Below are 27,459 nucleotides of genomic sequence, written 5' to 3' on the forward strand. Positions count from 1 at the left end.
TTGACTGAACTCAATAGATGGGCCATTCACATATCGAAACAAAATATTTGCAGCCAAGAATCCCTGTCGGAGTACACGCTACTTAAAATGGTGTCCTACTCTTGTTACTTTGCATAAGCTCAGCATTAAGTGATTAAGCTCTCTCATGCTGGCAAAGTGAAAATGACGATGATTTGTTATTCTACCTTCTTCAGTGTTCTAAAAAGCACCCTTGGGATGTGGCATAGTTCAAAATAGAAAAAGAAAGGGAAAAAAATAAAAAACAGTTCCGACATCTAGACTGAAAGATGGGCTGTATCAGGTATGCAGCAACTAATCACAAAGCTTATGAACATTCACACACATAGTCTATGAACTTTTACACACATGCATGTACTAGAGCTGGGAATCTTTGGGCACCTAACGATTCGATTACGATTCAGAGGCTCCGATTCGATTATAAAACGATTATTGATGCACCCCACTCCTTTTTTTTTTTTTTTTTTTAAATTTGTTTTTTTTTTTTTTTAATTTGTTTTGTACATTAGTTCCAAAATTGTTCAAAAATCCTCTCAGGCTAAACCAAACTACTATTTCAGTATCAAGTTAACATATAGCAGTAAACAAATATACAAAAATAACAGTAAATAAAAAACTCCAGTCCCCATTCTATATCAGCAGCTTTAAACTACTTTCAATTAATTTAATGTTGTGAATCAACCGTTAAAGTTGTTAAAATTGCTCCTGTTATTCCATAATTTCTCTTTTGTCTACTTTCAACATGTAAAAGTTTTAAAACTATTTTAAAGATAGATTCAAGTCAATATTTTACCGATTTAGGAGTATTTTAGATAAAAAGTTAATTAGTTTCGCTTGGAAGGTTCGCAACAACAGCCTTGCAGGGAAGTGTACTGCTTTAAGATGGCGGCCGTTACTAACGCCCGCATCTAGTTTTTTGTAGATGTGCTGGTAACGATACCGAAGCTATAATGCATCTAGTCCTATATAAATGATATCTACCGTAACATAATGTGGTTTGTAGCAGCTTTTCGGCAGCAGTCAGGTATGTTGTTGTTTTTTTTTTTTTAATCTCGTGGCATGAGTTGAGCTAGAGCCGTGAGTTGAGCATTGGCGTTACCCGAGGGGCCGGGTAATGAGAAGCATGATGTTTAGCTACTCTCGCTCCGTCCCTAATCGCGTACCGAAGACCGCGCGGCGCGCTGAGTGTGTCGTACTTCTTCTTTACTTGGCATATTTCAATAATCGGAATTTGGATGTTTGTGAATCGTTCTCGAATCTTCCACGGCCGAATCGCGAATAATCTAAGAATCGGAAATTTTGCACACCTCTAGCATGTACTAGTATACACATCATATCAGGAACAAAAAATAATGACTACGTTATTCTCACCTTTTTTTAACATAGATATATATTTTTACTGTCAAACATCACTAACTTTACAGTGTGTACAGGGTGATTCAAAAAGAATGTGCCTGAATCATCACACGATATGTCAAAAATGAAAAACATTACAAAACTCTTAAATGTGTTGAAAATAACTTCAAGTATTATTTCATGTATTTCAAGTGCCGGTGATGGCCACCTTTGAGCACTTGATTTGAAAACTTGAAGTTACGTAATTTCCGGACTATAAGCCGCTACTTTTTTCCCCTCAATTTGAATCCTGCGGCATATAGTCCAGTGCGGCTTATTTGTTGGGTGTATTGAACATGTGTCCAAGCTAGAGTTCTGTAACTTTTTTTATATTTATATGTATATATATATATATATATATATATATTGATCAATCACATGATGATTTTGGCACATTCTTTTTGAATCACCCTGAAAATGTACCCTCATGATACGAGCACCTCAATTTACAAGCATTTGAGCATTGTCACGTGAGAAAATGAGTCTCATTATGCAAACAAATTTTCACTATATTAGTGAAATCCAGGAAAGCCTCTCTCTTGCTTCGCTTCTGCTTTTCAAGTGCCTCTGCATTCCACCATGTGGCATTCAAGCAATCTTATGCTTTGTGCCCGCAAGTGTCTTGGCATCCCACTAGGCGGCATACTTGCATCTCACATCAACAGAATCCACCATCCGTCCACCTACGTCTCATCCTCGTTGTCTAATTTTGTATTTAAGTGCATCCGTTGTGCTTACAAGCAGAGGTTGCGCTAGACTTTTTCGTTGTCTGTCATTTTGACTGACAGGGTCATAACAATCCGGTCATAATCTATTTTTATCCGTCACTTAAATTTTCAAAATGATGATAATGACATTGTGGTGACCCTTTGTTTGGCATAATTCACCTTCCGTACTTGTGTGTCCATTTGGCCGAGCGTGTTACCGGTGTAGTTTCACTATCCTCTTCCCCTCACTATCCACTCGCTCTCGCTATATAAGCTATATAATTGGCCGAGGAAATGCTGTCCCGTGAAACGCCTGTTTAAAAATGTTCCCGTTGTTACTTCTTGCGTTCGCTTAAAAGTGCCCATTTAAAAAGGAAAAGCGATGGATGATACTCCACGCAGAGCGTATTATTAACAAATGTTAAAGTTGTATAAACATATAGCGAGAATAAGGAACGTCACTGACAATGCAGGCCCCCGCGAGTGGATAGTGAGGGGAATAGGATAGTGCACCTACACCGGCTACGACAGTCACGTGACAGAGACACTTAAGAGCCGCGCGCGGTCCCCTCACTATCCACTCGCTCTCGCTATATGATTGGCCGAAGAGTCGAAATGCTCTCCCGTGAAATGCCTGTTTAAAAATGTTCCCGTTGTTACTTCTTGCGTTCGCTTAAAAGTGCCCATTTAAAAAGGAAAAGCGATGGATGATACTCCACGCAGAGCGTATTATTAACAAATGTTAAAGTTGTATAAACATATAGCGAGAATAAGGAACGTCACTGACAAGCGCAGGCCCCCGCGAGTGGATAGTGAGGGGAATAGGATAGTGCACCTACACCGGCTACGACAGTCACGTGACAGAGACACTTAAGAGCCGCGCGCGGTCCCCTCACTATCCACTCGCTCTCGCTATATGATTGGCCGAAGAGTCGAAATGCTCTCCCGTGAAATGCCTGTTTAAAAATGTTCCCGTTGTTACTTCTTTCGTTCGCTTATAAGTGCCCATTTAAAAAGGAAAAGCGATGGATGATACTACACACAGAGCGTATTATTAACAAATGTTAAAGTTGTATAATCATATAGCGAGAATAAGAAACGTCACTGACAAGCGCAGGCCCCCGCGAGTGGATAGTGAGGGGAATAGGATAGTGTGCCTACAGCTAACAAGACTCTTAACATTGTATACCGCTTCAACATATTCAATAGTATTTAGTTTTCATTCATTTTAAATTAATATTCTGTCCGAACAAGCTTAACAGAGAATCCACACCGTGCCATCACACATCAAGCAGATGAACATGTAACTTTTTCTCCGCAGTGACAAAAACTGCTGACTGTGGCCCCGGTAGGTAGGTAGCCTACCATATGTAGCATATGGAACAATGAAATTAACAGTTCACCTGCTGTGGCCTGAACGTAGTCTCACACTTTCCTCCTGGTGCGCATGGACTTGAATTGCGTGCCCGCTTGTGCAGTCCCTGTTTTTTCACCTCTTTTATCAACACCATCGTCGTTTTGGGGCTTTTTGAAGAAACTTCGGACACTCAGTTGCCTTGATATTTTTCTGAGTAAGGCCAACGACGTCATGCATCAAGAGAGACAATAGCTAATTAATATGCTCACTCGCCACCCTGTGGTCTGGGGTGTGAATTGCAACCGGTCAAAATGACGGATGGACTTCAGTTTTTTCCGTCACCGTTTTAAAAAATCGGTCAACGACTGAAAATATTCGGTTAACGCGACCCCTGCTTACAAGTGAACATTAATCATGTCCCCCAAGAAAATAGCAACTAAACACAAGTGAGAAAAGAACAGAATGCTCAAAAGTAGGGCTGCAGCTATCGAATATTTTAGTAATCGAGTATTTTACTGAAAATTCCATCAATTAATCGAGTTATCGAGAAATTAGGGCTGCAGCTATCGAATATTTTAGTAATCAAGTATTTTACTGAAAACTCCATCAATTAATCGCGTTATCGAGAATCGGATAAAACATTTTTTTTTTTAGGTAAAGAGCAATTCAAAAGATAGATGAGAAAAACAGACATTTTAGACAATCAATGTCTTTATTTTAGATGTACAGTGTTGAAAACAGCCAAAAACTGCATCTCAGATGTGACTAGAAAAAAATCTTATTTCTTACCTAAAAATGTCATTATGCTTGATAACACACATCACTTAAAGGTTAGCTGTATTTCCCATGTGTTTCAGGTGAATTTCTATTTGTATCGAGCTATTTTTAAGTTCTGGTTAAGTTTTAAGTTTAAGTATAACTCTAAGTCCTGATAGGATTTTGAGTTTTTGCAGTGTTCAAATTAGATCTATGATACCTGCTGTATTGGAGCACATTAGACACCAGTGCTACTCGGTGTTTTATCCATAAATGGCTGAGCTAAAATTGACAGTTAGCTATATTATGTATTTATTTTGAACCCTCATCACTCTACAGCGCTGTGTTTTTACAGATTAAATAAAGCCAGTATGTAAGAGACGTTAGCCAAGCATCAACAGTAGTCATAATTAATCGAAACCTAGCCCTCCACAGGGCTAACATTCCATTAGCAAGGTACAGTAAAGTTAATCTTATTTGTTCGGGCGTTAACTTAATTTTTACCTCATCCCGAGTACCACTCCTCCGCTCTCGGAGTAAATGGGGTGCCTTCAGTGGAGTGCGGGCTAGGCGGGCAGGTCGCGGGGGCAGTCATCGGTCACGGGGTCCAGCCGGGGGTGTGGAAGCGTAGGTGGGGCAGCAGGTAGGAGGGGCCGTGAATACATGAAATGGTGTTCGCATTGGTCTCTAGCTTGAAATACTCCCACACTTTTGACATTTTCTGCTTTTTTTTTTTTTTTGTGCCTTTCTCTTCGCGTTCGTCAGCTTCTTTGTTGTTACCTCTATATTCATGCGTGGTTGGAATCAAATGTATCCGCCTACTCTCTCTTTCTCCTGTACGCATGTGACGTCAGCACGTTGTGCTGCATTAAAAGTTTCCGGGCAAAAGGCTTAGAGCTTAGAACTGGCAAAATCAAACGATTGTTTGAGATGGAGAGAATTCCTCGATCAATTTTAAAAATCGAGTTTCTCAAATTATTCAAGTAATCGTTTCATCCCTACTCAAAAATGAAACAGCAAAAAACATGAAAAAATGTGCGTATAAGCATTCTTTGTAAAAAGCATAAGCGTTCTACAATCTAAGTGCTTGTATGTGTTAGGTTTTGTGTTTGGTTTCTCCTTGTGTGACTTGTCCCTGTGATTACCCATTGCTCTCACCTGTGTGTGTTTTCCCAGTGTATCCTGCAATCTGCATCCACCTGTGTTACCCAGCTGTTCCTCGTCTCGTTACCCCTTGTCTGCGTATATAATGACCCAGTTTCTTGTCACTCCTTGTTGCGTCATTGTCTATGTCTATGTCCGTCTCTGCCAAAGTCAAGTCCGTTCCAAGCCCTCGTGTATCCGTCCCTCCGATTTAAGTAAGTTTTGTTTGAATCTTGCCCTTTTGATCCCCAGTGGTTTTGGTTGTACTTTGTGTTTTTGTTAGATATCATTAAAACGTTTTTTGAGTTCATTGCCACCTGCCTCGCAGCATTTTTTGTTTCCCTGCATTTGGGTCCATACAACCTGCCTGCCCGCTCATTCCTGACAGTATGTAAATTACATTTCTTTAAACTTTTAATTTCTTTTTTTTAGATTAACTTTTTAGCCTTAAAAATGATGCCTTGAATTATTATTTAGGGGTAACAGGGGGGGCCATGGGAAGTATTGCACACATTCACTGGAATTCAATGATTTCTTATGGAGAAAATACATTCGTCATACGAACAGTTTTGACATTACGAGCTTGGTTGTGTAACGAATTGTGCTCCTACCATGAGGGTCCACTGTATATTCCTTTTATTTTAAGTCTGCAGTGGTGTACAACTGTAAAGTAATTTAACAATTTTCTCTTTCGATGGGTGAGGGCTTAGACAAAAAATGTGGTCTTAATTTGCCCAGCAGATGCAACAGGTGGATTCCTCATGAATATTCGAGATAGTGAGATACCTGTAGATATTCGAAAATAGTGCTCTGCTCTGTCTGGATTGCTATTCCTTCTAATTTTAATATAGAAAAGAGTGGTAATACAGAAAAAAGTGGTAGTACGCAGACCCGTGCCGCCCATAAGGCAAGCTAGGCAAATGCCTAAGGGCGCAGCAGCATCCAAAAGGGCGTCAAGAAAAATATTCAAATATTTGATGATAGCAGTATTCAAAAAACTATACAAAACAATAAAACAAAAAAGCAACAAAACCGTTCGTAGTCTTTAAATAATAATGAAATCATTTTTCTAGTGTACCTTCTGCCCGCTTCACTTTTTCCTGTGATGCGATAATTTCACCACAGACCCTTTTCTCACCAGCCAGCAGACCAGCGAGCTACCTGAAGGTGCTATTTTTAGCCTCAGCAATTGAGCGACGTTACGGTGACAAGTCAACTTCATGAAAAGACAAAAGCCCTCTGGGTCAGAAGAAAAAGAAAGAAGAGAGCATAAACATGAAGAAAAACGGAGGTTTGTTGTGATGATTGTTTCAACAGCATAAACATAAGCACGTATACTTAGAGCAACTGCAAGCTAGCGGTTATTTACATAGAGTTTATATGACTTAATGCTAAAGCAAAATTATACTGTATCATTAGCCAGGCTGTTGTTTTAGAACTACTTTCAGTGTTCAGCCAGCTGTGCATTAGTTTCAGTTAAATTTACCCCCCCCTCCCATTTTAGAGAAATTTGGACAAAGTATATGGGGGACTAAAATTGTCTTGCTTATTTTCATGTGATGTGAACCCTTTTACCTTGTGTTAGATTGTGCTTTTCAAATAAATTTGCCTTGCCTAAAAGTGCCAAGGTTAATTAAATGAATAAACCATTAAATATGCAATTCATAATTTCAAAGTTCACGTAAATCGGGTCTGCCATGATGGCGTAGGTCTGCCGCAGAAGCATAACTTAGCCTTTACGGTGACGAAGTCATGAAAAGTCAGGGTGAGGGTCATATCTTAGAAAGAAGAAGAAAGAAGAGAAGCATAAACGTGATAAAGACAGAGGTTTGTCGTGATGACAGAGGTTTGTTGTGATGAATAAGTTTTTTTTCCAATTGCATAAACACGTATACTAAACGCAATTGCAAGCTAGCGGTTATTTACAAAGAGTTTAAATGACATACAGCTAAAGGTAAATTATACTTTATCATTATCAAGGCCTGTTGTTTTAGAAATATTTTCAGTATTCAGCCAGCTGTGGATTAGTTTCAGTTAAATGTACCCCCCCCCCCCCTCCTCCCATTTTAGAGAAATTTGGACAAAGTGTATAGGGGACTAAAATTGTCTTGCTTATTTTCATGTGATGTGAACCCTTTTACCTTGTGTTAGATTGTGCTTTTCAAATAAATTTGCCTTGCCTAAAAGTGCCAAGGTCAATTAAACAAATACACCGTATTTCAAAGTTCTGTGGTATGGGGGACTAAAAGTGCCACGGATTTAAATGCAAACATTTGCTATTACTGTAAATGTGTCATTAATTCATTAAAATGGCGATCACGTTCATGTAAAAAAATATTCCAATTTTTTTTTGTTTTTTTTTGTTTTTTTTTTGTTATCATATATTATTTAATTGATTATTATTGGATAGTCCTGTGTAGCTGCAGTGAAGAATGTATGTATTTTCTTTTAACTACGCCCATCAAAGATAGTGGCCGGATCCAATAGACAGGTACAGGAGGCTGCAAGAATTTAGGCGCTATTATGGTTATGTCATGCTGGTTTCACAATCAACAGCTATTTGACTAACATAATGTAACATTCCATTTTCTTCTCTTTGTAGATGCTCTTCTGAAATATTTTCCTTCTACCTCTGTACATCCTGGGCCATCTTTTACAGCGAACTTATCCGCATCAGCACCAAGTCTAAGCCCACCAAGTCCAGGAAAGAAGTGCACCTTCCAAAACAACTGTCATATGAAAGTGCAATAGATGCTTTTGCATCAGTGAAGACAAAGTGAGTAAAGGATCAAGGTGAAAAAAAAAGTTGCATTTTAAAGTGTTCTGTGTGTCTTTATATAGGTTTGTGTGGGTGGGTGTTAATCATATTGTAATAACAATTGTAATTTATTTTATTCATTTGTCTTTGAAGTGTTTTTTATTGGTGATTTTGAATAGTTATTAGAGCATTTTTCTTTTAATTTCTGCACTTGTTTGTTGTTGTCTTTTTTATACAACAAATTACAAAGAGTGTTTCAGTGTGAGTGTTTAAATATATGTGGTGAAAAAAGGGGGTGGGGGAGGACGCCAACAAATATGTTGCCAGGGTACCAAATTGGTCAGGATCTGCCCTGGTATTACGCTGTATTTTATCAATCACTGATTATACAGTATGTATTTCTTATTTTAAACCGTGCACAATCTGCTAATGCTTTATGCCAATAGGCACTAGGCTATATCTTACAACGATTCATTGTATTTTACCTTTTCTGTTTATGGTGAACCTGGATACAACTGGTAAAAGACATTTTTGACAACTGAGCTCAACAAAGGCTAATACCAGGATAAATTGGCACTTTGAAGCCACGCATAGTACACTACTGTACAATAAAAGACAAAATGATGTTTGGAAACCTGGTCAGGGCTCGAAGATACAATAACTTGTGGCTGAACATTTTTAATTGCCCCTGCCAAACTTGAGCAAGGCATTTTAGCCATTTTTTAGGAAAAGTAAAATAAAAAAAAGAAGAGAAAGAAACTCAACGACATCACACGAGCTAGAATGTGCATGATTAGTTTGCCTGTATTTGTGTTATGGCTGCCCAATCGGGAATGTGAAATGTTTTTATTTTCTTGCCTCGATGATTTTTTTTTTTTTTTTTTTTTATAACTTTCTCATAGGGATCAGGAATGTATTAACTTGGAGCCCTGCAGGTATGAGCAATGTACCTGAGTCATTCTCAATGTGACAACATCTTTTATTGTTAATAAGACTTTAAGTCAATCAAGTTCAACATAACTGTGCATAACTTATTCATTTAGATTTGTAATGCAACAATGTGAGAAGCATCACAATTATGGGAAGAACGGCATAAAATGTGAACTTTGCAAGATTATGAATCAGAAACTTAACTATGCAGAAATGTGATTAAGATGTTAGACGAGAAATTAATAAAAAGGTCATGTAGGAGTTAGTATGCGTATTCAGTTTAAGACACACACACGCACCCACACACGTAGTAGTTATATCAATAACAACAGTAGAGAAAGTCAACCTAGCAAATTGCAGTGAGATTTAAATTACAACAGCCCAATTTGTCATCATCTCCCTACAGGCTGGAGCGAGAGAAGCATTATGAAAATAACGTTAAATCTTTGCAGTTGTGATGAATTATTGATTTGATGTGAATTTGCGGGGTGACGTTTTGTGTTATTGTTCAACCAGTTACAGCCAACGATATCCCACAGCGAAACCTCCTGAGCTGTTTTCTTGGAAGAAGTTTTTCTCAAAGTGTGTACAGTCGTTGGCCATAAACTTTGTATGTTGTATATTGGCTTTGCTGCATAGGATTTAATACTTTTTTAATAACAGCCAAGAGCACAACATGTTCAGCTATCATTTCACGTCCTAAATTAGACCTGACATTTTAGAAAAATTACTTCTGCTCCATGCCGATGGTCGCAGAGTTTCATCTCGTACGCTTATAAGAATGAAATTGACTGTGATTTATCATTAAGCTTAGCTTTTCAGAACAGACTGAATAAAGATTTTACATACCAAAGTATTTTTATTTGTGTTTACTGTACTGTATGTTTCAAACATTAAAATAGTGTTGTCTGTATAAACATGTTTTTGTACAGTTATTAATTAAGTCTGGTTTATATACTGTAGGTGAGAGAATACAAGGACAAATATCCCTTTTAGTTGAATCCAACAGTCTTAATATGTTACAATTGAGGTGATTAAAATGTGTCTCCTATTATTTACTATGCAAATGTCAGACTGTAGTATTAATATGAAAGAGTTATGTTTGTAATGTGTCCTAAATCCTCCTGAAGAGATTAAATTGCAAAAACAGAAACAAAGTAATAAAGTCTTTCACTCAAACTTCAAGTGAAAGAAATTAAACGATAGTGAGGATTTGAGTAAAAGTAGAGTTTCAGATTTTATATTTGTTTTTGTTTTACTCATAAATGTGCAAAAACAATGAAAAAAAAAGCATTGCATGCATGAATCCATTAAATCTTACGTGAAGTAGGAACTACAATGAACAACAAACTGAGCAGTCTAACAACTGCAAAACAGTTGAACCTCGGTTCTAAAACTTTAATTTGTTCTGTGACTTCAAACCAAAAAGTTTATGAACAGATTTTATGCATCCAGGGATAAATCAAGTTTAGTCGTTTTAGTTTCTTTTTTTTTTTCCTTTGTGCTCTATTTTCATGAGTTGCACAAATTAGACTGGTGTGTCGTTATTGTTTCAGACTGGGTGTTGTTAATATAGCGGGATGTGCAGGCAAGTACATTTAAACTAGGAGTGCTATAGGCGTTGTGATTACTCAACATTCTTCGTCACCTTCGCATTTCCTTGAAATGAGGCATGCTTTGGTTAACTACTAGTCCAGGATATGAGAGAAGGTATGATTTGCCCGAGTCTATGAGGTTGTATAGTGCAAATCATGAGGAATTGCAAGTGGACCTCAACCGCTGTGTTTAGGCATGTCGCGATAACAAATTTTAGTAGGTGATACATTGTCTCATGCATTTTTGCGATATGCAATATTATTGTCTTTTTTTTTAACCAAGCAGAGAGCCGATAAGACAACAAAACAAACACAAATACCAGTACAACATCGGGGATTTCAAAACGAGGGCGGCAGACAAACAAGCTAGCCAATGCACAAAATTCGAAAGTACAAAGTGTCAAATGGCGCCCACCAATTTAATATCTCAGCAGCCTTCTCTTGGATCGGCTAGGCTTAAATATAGTCTTGATGAGCTTCTATTGGCTGCAGATACGATGTTGGGAACACTCCCACAACCAGCTCAGTAACAATACACAATCCGACCAACGGAATGTGACAGCCGATGCCGACCAAAAATGACGTAATGTCCGGGTTATAAAATCGCGCCAGCAGCCCTCCCTGCACAGAGAGCGCTGAGTCAGCAAAACGGGACGGAAGTTTGTGAAAGTGTCCAACAAGTGTCATTCCCGGGATATCTCTCCATGTGTGAAGGCAATGAGGCAAGTAAATCTCGCGTCACCTTACAAGGGAATTTACCTGGATATGTGTGTGGAAGGGGCTTAAGACTGACTGTCAGTCACCAAATTGTCACATAGGCAGAGCATAACCTTGACAACAGATCCTTGCTACACCAGACCATCCATCTTGGCATAAAATTTATCATGCCATGAAAATCAAGCTGTTTCTTTTACACCTCCTGCCTGGGTTATCATAGTGAAAGGGTGTATGCGTCCCAATGATCCTTGGAGCTAAACTGACTGGGACCAGTTTTATAACAGTAGTTGTAGACTACATTTAAGTCGGGAAGCTGTTATAGAATATTATTTTTGAAGGAAATAGTCATCCATTTTGTCTTCAATGTTACTTACAAAATGCCTAAAACAGCTTCAAGTTAGATTGTGAAGGTATTTGTGATAAGTGACATTTATCCGATTAATCGTTTTAATTAATCGTCCGATTAATCTATATAAATGATTGTTAAATGCAGCCCTCGTCTTTTTTCATGGACTCATCACCTCTGGGAAGGGCCAAGGTGCAAGAGGTGCACGTTGGTGGCCGTAAGTGGGGAGATATGCTGTCCGATCATCGACTCCAAAAGCTGGCTCTGGGGACATGTAATGTCACCTCCCTGAAAGGGAAGGAGCCTAAGCTGGTGTATGAAGTTAAGAAACTCAGACTAGATGTACAATTGTCGGGCTCACCTCAACAAAAAGCTTGGCCTATGGTACCAGTCCTCTCAATAGAGCCTTGGTTTTATCTCACTTTGTAATTGACCATGTTAAGAGATGCCTAGCAGGTATGGACATTCAAATACCCCCCAACTCAGTACCTGTATGTTGGAGCAAGCACGGGGAGAACTCTTAAACTCAGAACTGTGCTACCCCCTCATCCACCATGTCGGCCTTATTGTATGTACAGTATAGGAATAATGTTTGTCTTTTGTTTATCAGAGGTCCAAACTTTATTGGGCGCATTTCACATAGATTTCATTTTTAATGTATGATTTATTAAAATTTTGCATTTGAAAGAATTGTGCTGTGCACCTGTTCCTGTAATGCAACTATAGTATCCAGTCAGTTAATGCAACATTTATACTGTGCATAGTGCATACATATGATAACATTATGCTGAAAGATACTGTAATTGTCATCAACTCTGCAATACTTCCTGAATCAGCTGAATCTAAGCTGGCTGGCTGTGTGGATGTTGTGTTGCATCAGTTTCTAATGGATTTTGCCTCATAAGATCCACTACTTAGAGATGGATGATCTGACATGTGATATTCGCAAATGTTTCATCTAAGTCATTGCTTGCGGGGGGAGGAGGGGGTCACCTTGATGTCTGGGTATTTTGTCCTCTCTTGAGGTACAAAAAGGAGTGCAAATTCCGACTACCATTAGCCACCCCATCTTCAGTTTGTTTTCAACTCATCACTGACATAAAAAGAGGGAGCTTTGTCACAGTTATTCATTTACATTTATCAATTGGTTATAGTCTTTTGATAGTAGGAACTTTCAACACAGAACCTCTCTCTTAGATGAGTCAAACTGAATATCACTCACCCCATTAACAGGATAGGTCTTCCAGTCCAGTTCCCCCAGCACTGCTGTGGTGTCCAAGAGAATCACTGGAAAGAGCAGAGCAGCGAGAGAAAGTCATGTAAAATGGAGAAGAAAGAGGGAGAGCACGGCAGGGCAAACACAGTGAGTGACAAACACAAGGAGGGTGAGTGCGAAGAGGTTGGACGGGGAGAAGTTAAAAAGAAGAGAAATGGAAACAAAATAATGGGAAGAGAACAGACAATACTTATCAAGCTGTCAATGAGAAGCAGAAAAAGTCGTAACGGCCTTAACAGATTCAACCAAGTGTGAAATAACAGCTCTTTGGAAGGTCTAGGACAACACAACTCTAATAGACACATAGCTTCCATCTAAGGGGAAAGTAGGAAAGATAAGAACTCTCCTGTGAAGAGGTCAAGGCATTTGCTCCAAATCGGATTAAAAAACTGGAAACGATTGGAGGATTCAAGAAATTTTCAAGCAACTGCAGTCTGAAATCACCAAGACAATGCGCCTAATTTCCGCAGACTGTTCCACTATGCTCTGGCGTGAAACATGACACGAGTGTATTTTCCTGACAGCACGGAAAACACTGCAATTGTTTCTGGAATTTGGTTAACTGCTTTGTGCAAACAAAGGCATCCTGGCCGAATGAGGGTGTGTCCTGAAACGGTGCACGTGGCAAGTTTGTAAAGAATAGGTGCACTGTTTCTAAACATCCAGAGAATAGGTCTTAGATCAGGTTCAAGGTAGACTGCTAGTCTAGTGCGCAATGCACAGGCAGAACAATTATGTAGCTCTGCTGACATGAGAAGTGGTCATCAGCACGTTTCAATCATGAAAGTGTATACATCGAGCTCTTTTTTTCCAGTTAAAAATAAATAAATAAATAAATAAATAAATACCAATGAGCTGTCCCGAGCTGATCGCGTATTCTCCCTCCCTCTCCCTGCTCTTTGTTGGTCAGGCAGTGCACTGGAGTTTCCTATTAAAGTTAACGATATTTGACAGACATTTTGCTTTGAGCTTTCCAGAGATGTGAACTTCAAAGCACTGCATGCGTCAATCATCGTTTACCTTGTTAAACAGTTGCTGTGACAACTCATTGTGAGTAAGTGAGCAGCTTGAGCGGTTTTCAGTTTACTCACTCAATGAAGTGTTTAATAAAACCAAGCATTTTTCTACTTTACTCTTGTTTAGAAAAATTCAGTGGGACAGTAACATGTTTAACATATATTACTAATACTAGTATTATAACATTTGAAGTGCTTAAAAAACATTTTATATATACATGTATATATACATATAAGGGGTGTCAAACGATTAAAAATTTTAATCGAGTTAATTACAGCTTAAACATTAATTAATCGTAATTAATCGCATTTAATCGCAATTCAAACTATCTGTAAAATATGCCATATTTTTCTGTAAATTATTGTTGGAATGGAAAGATAAGACAAAAGATGGATATATACATTTAACATACTGTACATAAGTACTGTATTTCTTTATTATAACAATAAATCAACAAGATGGCATTACCATTATTAACATTCTGTTAAAACGATCCATGGATAGAAAGACTTGTAGTTCTTAAAAGATAACTTTTAGTACAAGTTATAGAAATTTTTTATTAGTTTAATTAGTTAATTTTTTGATTGAAAATTTTACAAATTTTATTAAAACGAAAACATGAAGAGGGGTTTTAATATAAAATTTCTATAACTTACAAGTCTTTCTATCCACTAATCGCTTTAACAGAATGTTAATAACGGTAATCCAATCTTGTTGATTTATTGTTATAATAAAGAAATACAGTACTTATGTACCGTATGTTGAATGTATATATCCATCTTGTGTCTTATCTTTCCATTCCAACAATAATTTACAGAAAAATATGGCATATTTTATAGATGGTTTGAATTGCAATTAATTGCGATTAATTACGATTAATTAATTTTTAAGCTGTAATTAACTCCATTAAAAATTTTAATCGTTTGACACCCCTAGTAAAAATTGGTTTCAATTTGATCTTTAAGTCTCTTTGCGCAGAGGGTTGACTTACTTATTTTATCCCGTTCTGTCATTTTTTGCATGTTATCCTCATTAAAATATGAAAACCTATAAATGTTTGGGTGGCTTTAGTTAAAGCAGACACTGATTTACATCTGTGTGCTTTTGAAAAAGATAGGATCACATTTGATGGTGATTTTATGCAGAAATGTAAGAAATTCCAAAAGGTTCATATACTTTTCATAACAACGTATGCACAAAAATAATATCATCAGAACGCCGTACAATGCATGCACGTTCTCATTCTCCCCCTTCTGTGCCTTGGTTTGAACCTACACTGTCCTTGTGTGCTGACTACATTCAAGTACCTCACCACTCATGAACAAGGCTGTACAGTGCGAATATTTTGCTTGCATATGCGCCTAAAAATAATTTGATGCAAGTAAAGGGGAAAAAAATGGGAGCACGAGTGCGAGCACAGATTTTGCATCTTTAATTAGCATTTTGCTCTTATAAAATAGAAGGAATTTGAAGATGTCTTGATCCCCATTTTTTTTAGCCATCAATAAAGTGTTAATTATTTTAATGCTGACTGTCATATACTTCCTTAATAGAAGTACATGTAAGGCCGAGACTGGAGTGGAACAACACTTCTTTTTTCAGTGTGCTTCTCATCAAATGTGCACACGAATAATCACTTTGATGTCTTTCTAACATAATACCACACCCACAGGAAGCGCATACCACACCCACAGGGTGGGCACAACTATGGCAACAGCTGTGTGACATAAATATGTTACACCGACAATTCGTACAGGCTCTGTATGCCTCCGATAGGATGTCAACAACCAGTGTTAGCGGGAATACTACTAACAAGCCCCGCACCTCGGCAAAGATTCACTAAAGACTTTCCGCGCTGTCTAAAACGGCCACCGCTTACTTTTGCCGAGAACTCCCCTCCCACATACACAATGAATGGGTTGCCGCTGAAACCTTCACACTTGGCTGCCGCTAGTGTGAAACCCCGCTTTACAATTCCGATCAAATTGGATAAAACCTTCCCCTTGGCTAGAGCTACAAAAAACAGATTGTCTTCTATACAGTACATAATACAAAGGGCAAACATAAGCAGGTAATAAGCGGTGTTTGTGACTGAAAATTTCCGTTTTATAAAAGGCAGCCTAACTAAATATACAGGTAGTCCCCGGGTTTTGAACTAGTTCCGTTCCTACGCTGGCGACGTAACCCGAATTTCCGCGTATACCGGAATTAACCCTTTAAATACCCCTAAATACAACCTAAATCTTAAAATAACTATCCCAAAACATGTATTATACGTCATTGTACCATCCTCGCCGAGACTTTAGAGCTCAGTCTTAGCTAGACTGCGAGCTAAGCTCCAAAAAAAGAACAAAAAAAACTACAATGCTCAAGTGGGTCAAAATCCAGCGTAGGGCTACTGCACCTTAAAACGTTTTGTTTTCTCCTTGAGATAACTGTTGCTGTGATTTGGTCTAAACAAAAGTTGATTTGATTTTATTTGACTTAGAACACATCCATAACTGAACAGTATGGACATGCAGGTGACATTGTTTTTTTTTTTAGGTATGGACATGCAGGTGACATAGTTTTTTTTAGGTAGTCTATTGTGGTTCCTCGGTTTCATTATTATGATTATTATTATAGTTATTCTTTGTTCCGCAGCTCCTTTGAGCGCGATTTGACCCCCTTAGAATGCTTCAAAATGCAACAAAATCGGCAGACAGATCAAGACAGGTGCAATCTTTGATACCGTAAAAACACAAATTCCAAATACACAATGTAGCGCCCCTTAGCAGTCATTCTTTGTCCCGCCGACGCTTTGAGCCCGACTTTGACCCCCTCAGAATGCTTCAGAACTCACCAAACTCAACAGCCAGGTGAACATTGGTGAAAACTTTGATGTAAAATAAATAAATAAATAAATATGCATAAATGTGTGTAGCGCCGCCTAGGAACAAAACCAACATTTTATTTCATTTATTTTTTTTAAGGTGAAAGAGGAGGTAACAACGTAAAGGTTAAAACTTAGAACACATCAGTACTATATGAATGGAATACCATGCGCGATACCCAGACTGCCGTTAGTACTACATCCAGTTTTCTTTGGGTGGGCAGAGCGTGTCCGTGGGTCGGCACTGCCCAAGCCTGTCCCCCCCTAAATATGTTTAGAACTACAAATGAACCCTTACCCTAACTTTTGTTTTTTAACATTACCTAACTAAATAGAACAGAAATAGCAGCAGCCTACTATGTTTGGTGCAACCAGTGCCTTGAAATTCATAAAAGCCAGCAATAGCACTAGAGTGACAGGTCATCTAAAGATGTAAAGATGTGACTTTTGGTCTGTGATGTCAACCACTGAAGCTTTATTGATAGCGATGGAAATTTATTGTCTCTGCAGACAAAGGAAATTGCACATTTATCAAATCACATTGGCTCACAGTACTCAGCCAGATAATGACTCTCTTCAAACCTGAGAGTTCTGGAGAAAGGAAATAATTATCGACATAATTGTTGTTTGCAGTCACGGTTCATGCATTGAGAACAGACGAGTTGTTAACACATCTCGGACTACTAAGTACCAAAAACTAAAATTAGCCTGCTGTTGAAAACATGAATGAACGCAATTTGGAAACACATTTGTTTTAAGAGGATCTTCTAACTGGACAGCTGATTTCTTATGTACATTGTGTCACATTCTGCCAATAGGAAGAACAAGTACATATCTACACATGCTTGATAAAAACAGACAGAAGTGAATAGTTAGAAAGGGCAGTTCAATTAATTCCACTGTGAACAATGTTGAAGACAATTGTGGATTACTCTCAGAATGAAGAGTTGTAGAACAAAATTCACAAGATTCTACAGAAAATTCATGGGAATTTGCCTCTGCCAATGACCAACCAGAATTTGACACTTACAGAGAAATGAAAAGCGAATAAGTAGAGTGGGCCGAGAATGACTTTTTTAACCAATAATTGATATCTCAATATTGTCCCACTCAAAAAATCCGATAACATTATCAAACCGATACCGATATACGCGGTCGTGAACTTAACATATTATGGTTAAATGTATTGCGATGCCCCACTGGATGCTTTACTAATGACAAATATAACAACTTTAAGGTTTTCCAAAAAACATTCTGTGAAAAATAAGAGAGCAATTTCAACTGAAGTTATTGAAAAAGCGCCTATATAATTCTACTATATTTATTGTTGAAATTAGAATACTGTAAACATCAGTGCAAGTGCAAATTGCCAATAAGGCACTTATTCTGTCCTCGATGTGTATGTGGGTACTGTTGGTGTTGTGTCTAGACCTCATACCCACAACGCTGCGTATTCGTTTTCGGTTCTGGAGGCTTTAAGAAAAACGTCGACACACAAATACTGAGTCTCTGGGTGGAAACAAACAATCAGCACAAGCTTCAATGAATGAGGCACACACATTTCAGAATCTGACGCCAATATGTATCTCACATTTTACAATCTAATGGGCGTTTACTTTCATCATTCAAACCACTGGTCAACAGTTCTGTAGGGCTGTCTGTGACTTCACATTATTTGATTATCAAAGACTTGAATAGACTAACAGAGATCAAGTGGGCCTAATTCTATGAGACCAAATGCTATATGTTAAAACTAACCAGAATGTGAATGCATGATTGTTTAACTAAGAATAAAAGGCTTCTAAATGCATACAAGTAAACATATAAATGTGACAGATCGACAGTTAGCGAACAACTCAGGCTCTAAAGAGAAGTCAGTCCAGGGGTAAAGTTTAATTGGCTTTACCTCGGTCATCATCTCACAAGATAATTCAGTTCTTTTTAAAACTGAAAACAAAACGTGTCAATAATATGAAATATAGTCACAAAATAAAGCGAAGTATACACCACACATCAGTTTGAATAGCAACTGGTAGTACAGCTTGCAAGCAATTAAATAATGTAACCGCATACAACCACAAATGCAAACAAAACAGAATATACACATCTCAAATATACTCCACCCATGAATATAAAACAAAGGAAAAATATACCTCACAAGCGATGCTTGTGTAAGGCACAAACAATGTGGCGAGAAGGCAAAAACTGGCTTAACCACTGGCTGTAGCTGTTAGCTTGTTCATTAGGTCTCTCTATTCGCAATAAGCTCGCGTTGACATATGTTTACGTCAGCAGAAAGTGCTAGAATTTAACAAAACTAATTAGACAGAAACGCCAGCAGGTGGTGACAAAACACCCGAAACACAGGCAGGCAAGAAGTGTACATGACATTTCATCATTTTAAAAATGCTTTTATCGTCTACTAACAAGAAAATAACCTGTTTAGACACTTTGTTTAATTATTACCATGAGTGAGATTCTTGGTAACATGACATTACTGTCATATGGCCATGGTTCCATTTGCAAAATATTAAGTGATTTACAGTACGATAAATAAATATAAAAGGACAGGTATTATTAATTAATTCATTCTTCTACCATGCCTCCTATCCTCTTGAATGTGACAGTGCTGGAGCCAATCCCTGCTGGCTGTCGGCCAAATTTAATTGATTTTTATATTTTGCAGTAAATATGTACGTACTTTAAATAGTTAAGCATGAACTGCTACTATCACAAACTGGATTTTGGAAGGCTTATGCACTCCAGTATGGTTCTATTCTATACCGTCATGGACGGATTTATTTTTAGCGGAACAGATTCTGCTGCATTCTACTCAGATGCAAGTGTTAGTAGTCTACCACAGACAGCACTGAAATTTCCTTTTTACCTGCTTTGAATGCATTATATTGGAAAAGCCATATATAAGAAATACAAATAAATAAGGTAATCATTTAAAATATTTGTTACCACTGATAGTTTTGAACAAGAGTTGGGGTACTTTGAGTCATATTTGAACCATTTTGTTTATGTAGTTAAGCACGATAGCTTTTCAGTTCTATGGCCGTTTTTTCATACATCGATATTGAGACCAGCGTGAGTCTGTTTTAGACCAGGTTTTGATCATTTTGGTAACAGGGGCAGACACTCACATCTGAAAGAAGGCCAGATGCGCTGGTAATATGTGTGAGAACTGGCAACTTTTTAGCACCAATGAGGGTGTGCTTTCACATTCCCTTAAAAAGCGGTGCATTTGTCGGCACAGCTTGTCGTCTACCTGACGTAAGGAGAAAGTTTTGCTAAAAGTTGACGACTGCTGGCCGCTTCGTCTGAGGAAATACAAGCAGATCTATTGAGTAGTTTATATCAATCTGGCCACGCAGGACTCAGTGGTTAAATTGGTACTTGCATCCATGAGTGACTCACTCACCACCCCCACTGTGCTCTGGCAGTGGGATGATCCTAGTAATATAATAAAAATTACCCTAACAATTTTGTATTAAATGAATTAAAAATTAATTAATCGTAATTAATCGCAATTCAAACCATCTATAAAATATGCCATATTTTTCTGTAAATTATTGTTGGAATGGAAAGATAAGACACAAGATGGATATACACATTCAACATACGGTACATAAGTACTGAGTTTCTTTATTATAACAATAAATCAACAAGATGGCATTACCGTTATTAACATTCTGTTAAAGCGATCCATGGATAGAACCCTAACCCTAAGACTTGTAAGTTATAGAAATTTTATAATAAAACCCCTCTTCATGTTTTCGTTTTAATAAAATTTGTAAAATTTTCAATCAAAAAATAAACTAGTAGCCCGCCATTGTTGATGTCAATAATTACACAATGCTCGTGGGTGCTGAAGCCTATAAAATCAGTCACACCCAAGCGCCAACAGAGGGCGCCAAAACTCCGAAAAACACAACAAGTACACGTTTCACTGTGCAGTCATTTTAATCTGTTTGAGCGGGGCATTTGCGCGTTAATTGCGTCAAATATTTTAACGTGATTAATTTAAAAAATTAATTACCGCCCGTTAACGCGATAATTTTGACAGCCCTAATTTTTACTAAACAATTTAAGTCAGGTGTGTGCCTAATCAATAGCCACGTTTACATGCTGACTTTTATTCATACCGATTCAAATCATTCCGAATGGAAATTTCACATCAGCTGTTTACATGTCACTTCATCTATTCCGATCCAGCGTTTACATGTGACTGCCTTTATTCCAAAAGGACGTTTGACAACTGCCGTCTGACATGCGCATATTAATCAAAACAAAGCGTCACGTTGCAAAACATGGAGCTCAATCGTCAGATCAGCTGCTGTTTTAACTTTTCGAGTGGAAACAAAACTTCAGAATGATACGCTGTTCATTTAAAAAGTTGTGTGGGTGCGCTGTGCGTGTGCTTGGAAGCCATGTTGAAAGTGACGTTACTTACGTCACCGAGTGACGTCACCACGTCAGTACGGAGCATGCGCAGAAAGAACGCAACCAGACACCATTCCGCTTCCCTGTTTATATGATATAATTTTACTTCTAATCGGTTTGGGAAAAGGAATATTCCACCCCTGTGAATCGGAATGAAATTCCATTCGGTTTGGGCCTGTTCATTCCGAATGAGGTGTTTACATGGAACACATTTATTCGGTTTGAACAAATATTCCGATTGTAATTGGAATATTTGGCTCCATGTAAACGTGGCAACTGATGAGTTGTTTAAAGCTGTCCTGCCCACTATAAAATGTGATGATGTGCATCATGGCTCAGTCAAAAGAGCTGTCTGAAGACCTACGATCAATGATTGTGTTTTTGTATAAATATGGGAAAGGATACAAAACCATCTCTAAAAGTCTGGATGTTCATCAATTCACAGTCAGAGAAGTTGTCTACAAAAGGTGAGAGTTTGGCACTGTTGCTTCTCTCCCAAGGAGTGGCCGTCCACCAAAGATGACCAAGAGTTCAGCGCAGAATACTTAGAGAGGTAAAAAAGATTTTTTTTTAAAATCCAAAAGGTTCATATACTCTTTCATACCACTGTACATTATACACACATACATTACATTAGAGGTGTGCAAAATTTCCGATTCTTAGATTATTCGCGATTCGGCCGTGGAAGATTCAAGAACGATTCACAAACATCCAAATTCCGATTATTGAAATATGCCAAGTAAAGAGGAAGTACAACACACTCAGCGCGCTGCGCGCTCTTCGGTACGCAATGAGGAAGAACGGAGCGAGAGTAGCTAAACATCATCGGGTAATGCCAATGCTCAACTCACGGCTCTAGCTCAACTCATGCCACGAGATAAAAAAAAACACAACAACATACCTGACTGCTGCCGAAAAACTGCTACAAGTACATCCACATAATGGATAATAGATATCATTTATATAGGACTAGATGCAATATAGCTTCGGTAGCGTTGCAGCACATCTGCAAAAAGCTAGATGCTGGCGTTAGTAAACGGCCGCCATCTTAAAGCAGTACACTTCCCTGCAAGGCTGTTGTAGCGAACCTTCCAAGCAAACCTAATTACATTTTTATCTAAAATACTCCTAAATTGGTAAAATATTGAGTTGAATCTATCTTTAAAATAGTTTTAAAACTTTCACATGCCGAAAGTAGACAAAAGGGAAATTATGGAATAACAGGAGCAATTTTGACAACTTTAACGGTTGATATATATATGTATATATATATATATATATATATATATATATATATATATATATATATATATATATATATATATATATATATATATATATATATATATGTAACTATTGACACTATCTTAAATATAATAAATACCTCATTAGTTACTGGCTACGTGCCGCAGTCCTTTAAATATGCAGTTATTAAACCGCTCTTGAAAAAACCTACTCTTGATCCTGATATTTTGGCCAATTATAGACCTATTTCTAACTTACCATTTCTCTCCAAAGTCCTTGAAAGAGTGGTAATTAAACAGCTCTGTCAGCACCTTCAGGACAATAGTTTATTTGAACAGTTCCAGTCTGGCTTTTGAGCTCATCATAGCACTGAAACCGCATTAGTTAAAGTAACTAATGACTTGTTACTTGCCGCTGACGTTGGATTAGTCTCAATCCTGGTTCTGCTGGACCTGAGCGCAGCCTTTGACACAATCGACCATAATATCTTATTGCAGAGATTAGAATGTGACATAGGCATTAGAGGAGCAGCCCTATGCTGGTTTAAATCATATTTATCTAATAGGTACCAGTTCGTCAATGTAAACCAGCAATCATCATCGTACTCTAGAGTTAGTTATGGTGTGCCGCAAGGATCTGTCCTCGGGCCCATCTTGTTTACGCTGTATATGCTTCCTCTAGGTAATATCATCAGAAAAAATAGCATTAACTTTCACTGTTACGCTGACGACACACAACTGTATTTATCAATTAAACCTGAGCAGGTCAGGCAAGTAGAAAAACTAAGCGCCTGCGTCCGAGATATAAATACCTGGATGAGCACTAACTATCTTCTACTTAACCCTGAAAAGACAGAAGTCCTTATAATAGGCCCGAAAAGTGCTAGAGACTCTTTATCTGCCCAGATAGTCACTCTGGACAATGTAAGTGTAGCCTCCAGCGCCACAGTTAAAAACCTAGGAGTTTTATTTGACCCTGACTTATCGTTTAAAGCACACATTAAACAAACCTGTAGAACGGCTTTCTTTCACCTGCGCAACATTGCCAAAATTAGAAATATTTTATCTAAAAGCGATGCAGAAAAATTAATTCACGCGTTCGTTACATCGAGATTGGATTACTGTAACTCCCTACTTGCAGCTTGTCCTAAAAACTCTCTAAAAGGTCTTCAGCTAGTCCAAAACGCAGCAGCAAGACTTTTAACAGGAACCAATAGAAGAGAGCACATCACCCCTGTGCTCCAGGCACTTCACTGGCTTCCGGTCGAGTTTAGAATTAAATTTAAAATACTCCTTCTTACATTTAAGACCATTAATGGGTTGGGGCCATCTTATCTCACCGATGCTCTCGTTCCATACCGCCCCAACAGAACACTCCGATCTCAGAATGCAGGTCTACTGGTAGTTCCCAGGGTTTATAAAAGTACTGTCGGAGCTAGAGCCTTTAGCCACCAAGCCCCTGTTTTATGGAATCAGCTTCCAGCTAGTATTAAAGAAGCCGAGACAGTCTGCACATTTAAGATTAGATTAAAAACGTTCCTATTCGACAAAGCTTATGGTTAGGCTAGTTGAAGTCGGAGTAGACTCACAGTTTAGTTTAAGCTGCACTAGAAGCTATAATGCTGGGGGCAGTACAGCCGCTGAGTTCTATCTCCTTTTCTTACTCTACCTACCACTTGTCTTACTTTATTTCTATTTTCCAATGTTAATATCTAGTTGTCTAGTCTCTTCATCACTAGTCACCCGGTGTCCCCTTTCCCCCCTCCCCCTGGGGAGGGGCTATTTTTCAGCTGCAGCCTCCTGACTGTCCGGACCCCTGGCTGGATTGACGTCCTCGCTGCTACCCCCGTCTCATCTGACCAGAGGGACCTCTTCTTGCTCCTTTACTCCACTGTATTTTTACGGACTACAATTTCGCTTGCTAATTCCCATTAGCCGTTCTGGGGTTCCTGTCTATCCGTCCTGGGAGTGGATCTCTCCTGACTGTGGTACTCCCCAAGGTTTCTCATTTTTCTCCCAATTGACTCTGGAGTTTTTGGAGTTTTTCCTTGCCGGCATGGAGGGTCTTAAGGATAGGGGATACCCAGGACTTGAACTGTATCTATTCATCTTTGTTGCTTCATTTCTAATTGTGTATCATATTGCCTCTGTAAAGCCCTTTGAGACCTCTGTTGTGATTGAGGGCTATACAAATTGAATTGAATTGAATATATATATATATATATATATATATATATATATATATATATATATATATATATATATATATATATATTAGGGCTGTCAAAATTATCGCGTTAACAGACAGTAATTAATTTTTTTAATCAATCACATTAAAATATTTGACGCATTTAACGCACGTGCCCCGCTCAAACAGATTAAAATGACAGCACAGAGTCATGTGCACTTGTTACTTGTGTTTTTGGTGTTATGTCGCCCTCTGCTGGTGCTTTGGTGTGACTGATTTTATGGATTTCAGAAACATTGTGTAATTATTGACATCAACGATGGCGAGCTACTAGTTTATTTTTTGATTTAAAGTTTTACAAATTTTATTAAAACGAAAACATTAAGAGGGGTTTTAATATAGAATTTCTATAACTTGTACGAAAATTTATCTTTTAAGTACCACAAGTCTTCCTATCCATGGATCGCTTTAACAGAATGTTAATAATGTTAATGCCATCTTGTTGATTTATTGTTATAATAAACAAATACAGTACTTATGTATAGTATGTTGAATGTATATATCCGTCTTGTGTCTTATCTTTCCATTCCAACAATAGTTTACAGAAAAATATGGCATATTTTATAGATGGTTTGAATTGCGATTAATTACGATTAATTAATTTTTAAGCTGTGATTAACTTGAATAAAAATTTTAATCGTTTGACAGCCATAATATGTATATATATGTATATGTATATGCATATACTGTATATATATATATATATATATATATATATATATATATATATATATATATATACAGTGTATCACAAAAGTGAGTACACCCCTCGCATTTCTGCAGATATTTATCTTTTCATGGGACAACGCTGACAAAATGAAACTTTTCTATGTGCAGCTTATATAATAGATCTATTATATTTAGACATTATATAAGATCTAATAGATCTTATATAATGTCCATGTGCAGCATATATAATAGAGTTAATTGATTTTCCCCTTAAAATAACTCAAAATATAGCCATTAATATCTTAACCCCTGTCAACAAAAGTAAGTGCACCCCTATGAAAAATGCACATCCCTAAATGTCCAAATTGAGTACTGCTTGTCATTTTCCCTCCAAATTGTCATGTGACTCGTTACAGGAGTGCTGTCAGGATTGCTGCAGAGATTGAAGAGGTTGGGGGTCAGTCTGTTAGTGCTCAGCCCATACGCCGCACTCTACATCAAATTAGTGTTCATGGCTGTCACCCCAGGGGGAAGCCTCTTCTGAAGACAGTACACAAGAAAGCACGCCCGTCTCATCAGACCAGAGGACATGGTTCCAGTAATCCATGTGCTTTGTTGAAGTGTCTTCGCAAACTGTTTGCGGATGTTTCAGTTTCTGAATGACCCGCCTTGGCTTTTGGCTTCAGCGTGAAAAGTCTACTCTAATGGCATGTGATCAGGCTGCTGATTTGGCAATGGTAATGCAAACACATTTACAACATCAACATAAGTCAAGAATACTCTAGAGAAGGTAAGTACTGTACACCCACCCAGTGTACAATTTTCACCCAAGAAATAAGCACTGTACATCCACCCACTTTACTACATTTTCCACCCAGTTGATGGCTTCATGAATTTAAATAGAGTATTTTATATATATATATATATATATATATATATATATATATATATAAATGAATGAATTACATTACATATTATAAGATATAATACATATGTTTGTAAATCCACAAAAATCTGAAAGTAGACCTTCCATCTTCACTGTTTTATTTCAAATGCAGTACAAAAAGTGGTATATAGACGAAAACTCATGAAAACCTTTGAGATATTCGACATATAAAATACACCCCAAAAAAAAGTATTGATTAATAGATACTATTTCGATATGTTTTTATTTACTTATTTTTAACCTTATTTAGCCAAGGCAATCGAGAAAAGATTCAGATTTGCAATGCCAACTTGTCCTCAAATAGCAGTATAAAATAAAGGAAAATCAAATATAATAAATATCTATAATACTTAAGAGGACAAACCGATATACAGTAGTTACATATCTATATTACATCATAGCATATGATAAACAGAAGATTTATATCTGGCTAAAAACAGTTGCAACAATCATGTACTGTATTCCTCACTTTTTAATACTAGTACAATGATAATGGGCTCAATGAAATGAGAAAGTTTTTAATAAATGTAATTCTCTTTAAGGTAAACAGGTATTTTAGAAACTTCACTTACTTAATTTCTTGGTGTTTTGATGTACTAGCTGTGATATTTATTGTACGGTAATTGCTCTGGGAAAAGTCATAAACAGGTATTGCGCATTATGGAAAATTAATCAAACACAAATAATAGGTGATTTAAAAAATTTTTTAAAAAAGTTTTAAGTCTTTGGAAGAAAAAAAATAACGTACCCTGTAAAAATCATACAAAAACGAACAAAAATAGAAGCGATGAAAACAAATTTCTAGGCGTAGCAATTGATAAGTAAGAAATGTCTGAAACTGCATATAGAAAATGTAAGATAAATGCAAAAAAAATAATATTGGGATCATCCACATAACCAAGAATATATCAGTATACTGACAGATATTTTTAATATTATGATAACCTAATTTGACTTTATGGAAAGGGCAAATATTATTAACTTCCCTCAATATGATTAAGTGCAGTTTAACACCA

General features: G+C 37.5%; 1 protein-coding gene across 2 annotated transcripts in view; it reads right to left on the reverse strand.

The window, feature by feature from the left end:
- The window catches only part of LOC130913303 (ephrin type-A receptor 6-like), a 97,301-nt gene that overhangs the window by 64,098 nt on the left and 5,744 nt on the right, over positions 1–27,459 (reverse strand). For both annotated transcript variants that reach the window (XM_057831796.1, XM_057831804.1), the window contains exon 2: positions 12,945–13,009. In XM_057831796.1, coding sequence (XP_057687779.1) covers positions 12,945–13,009 — 65 coding nt within the window. The remainder of the gene's footprint in view (positions 1–12,944; positions 13,010–27,459) is intronic.

Source organism: Corythoichthys intestinalis, chromosome 1, assembly GCF_030265065.1.
Source record: "Corythoichthys intestinalis isolate RoL2023-P3 chromosome 1, ASM3026506v1, whole genome shotgun sequence".
NCBI classification, from domain to species: domain Eukaryota; kingdom Metazoa; phylum Chordata; class Actinopteri; order Syngnathiformes; family Syngnathidae; genus Corythoichthys; species Corythoichthys intestinalis.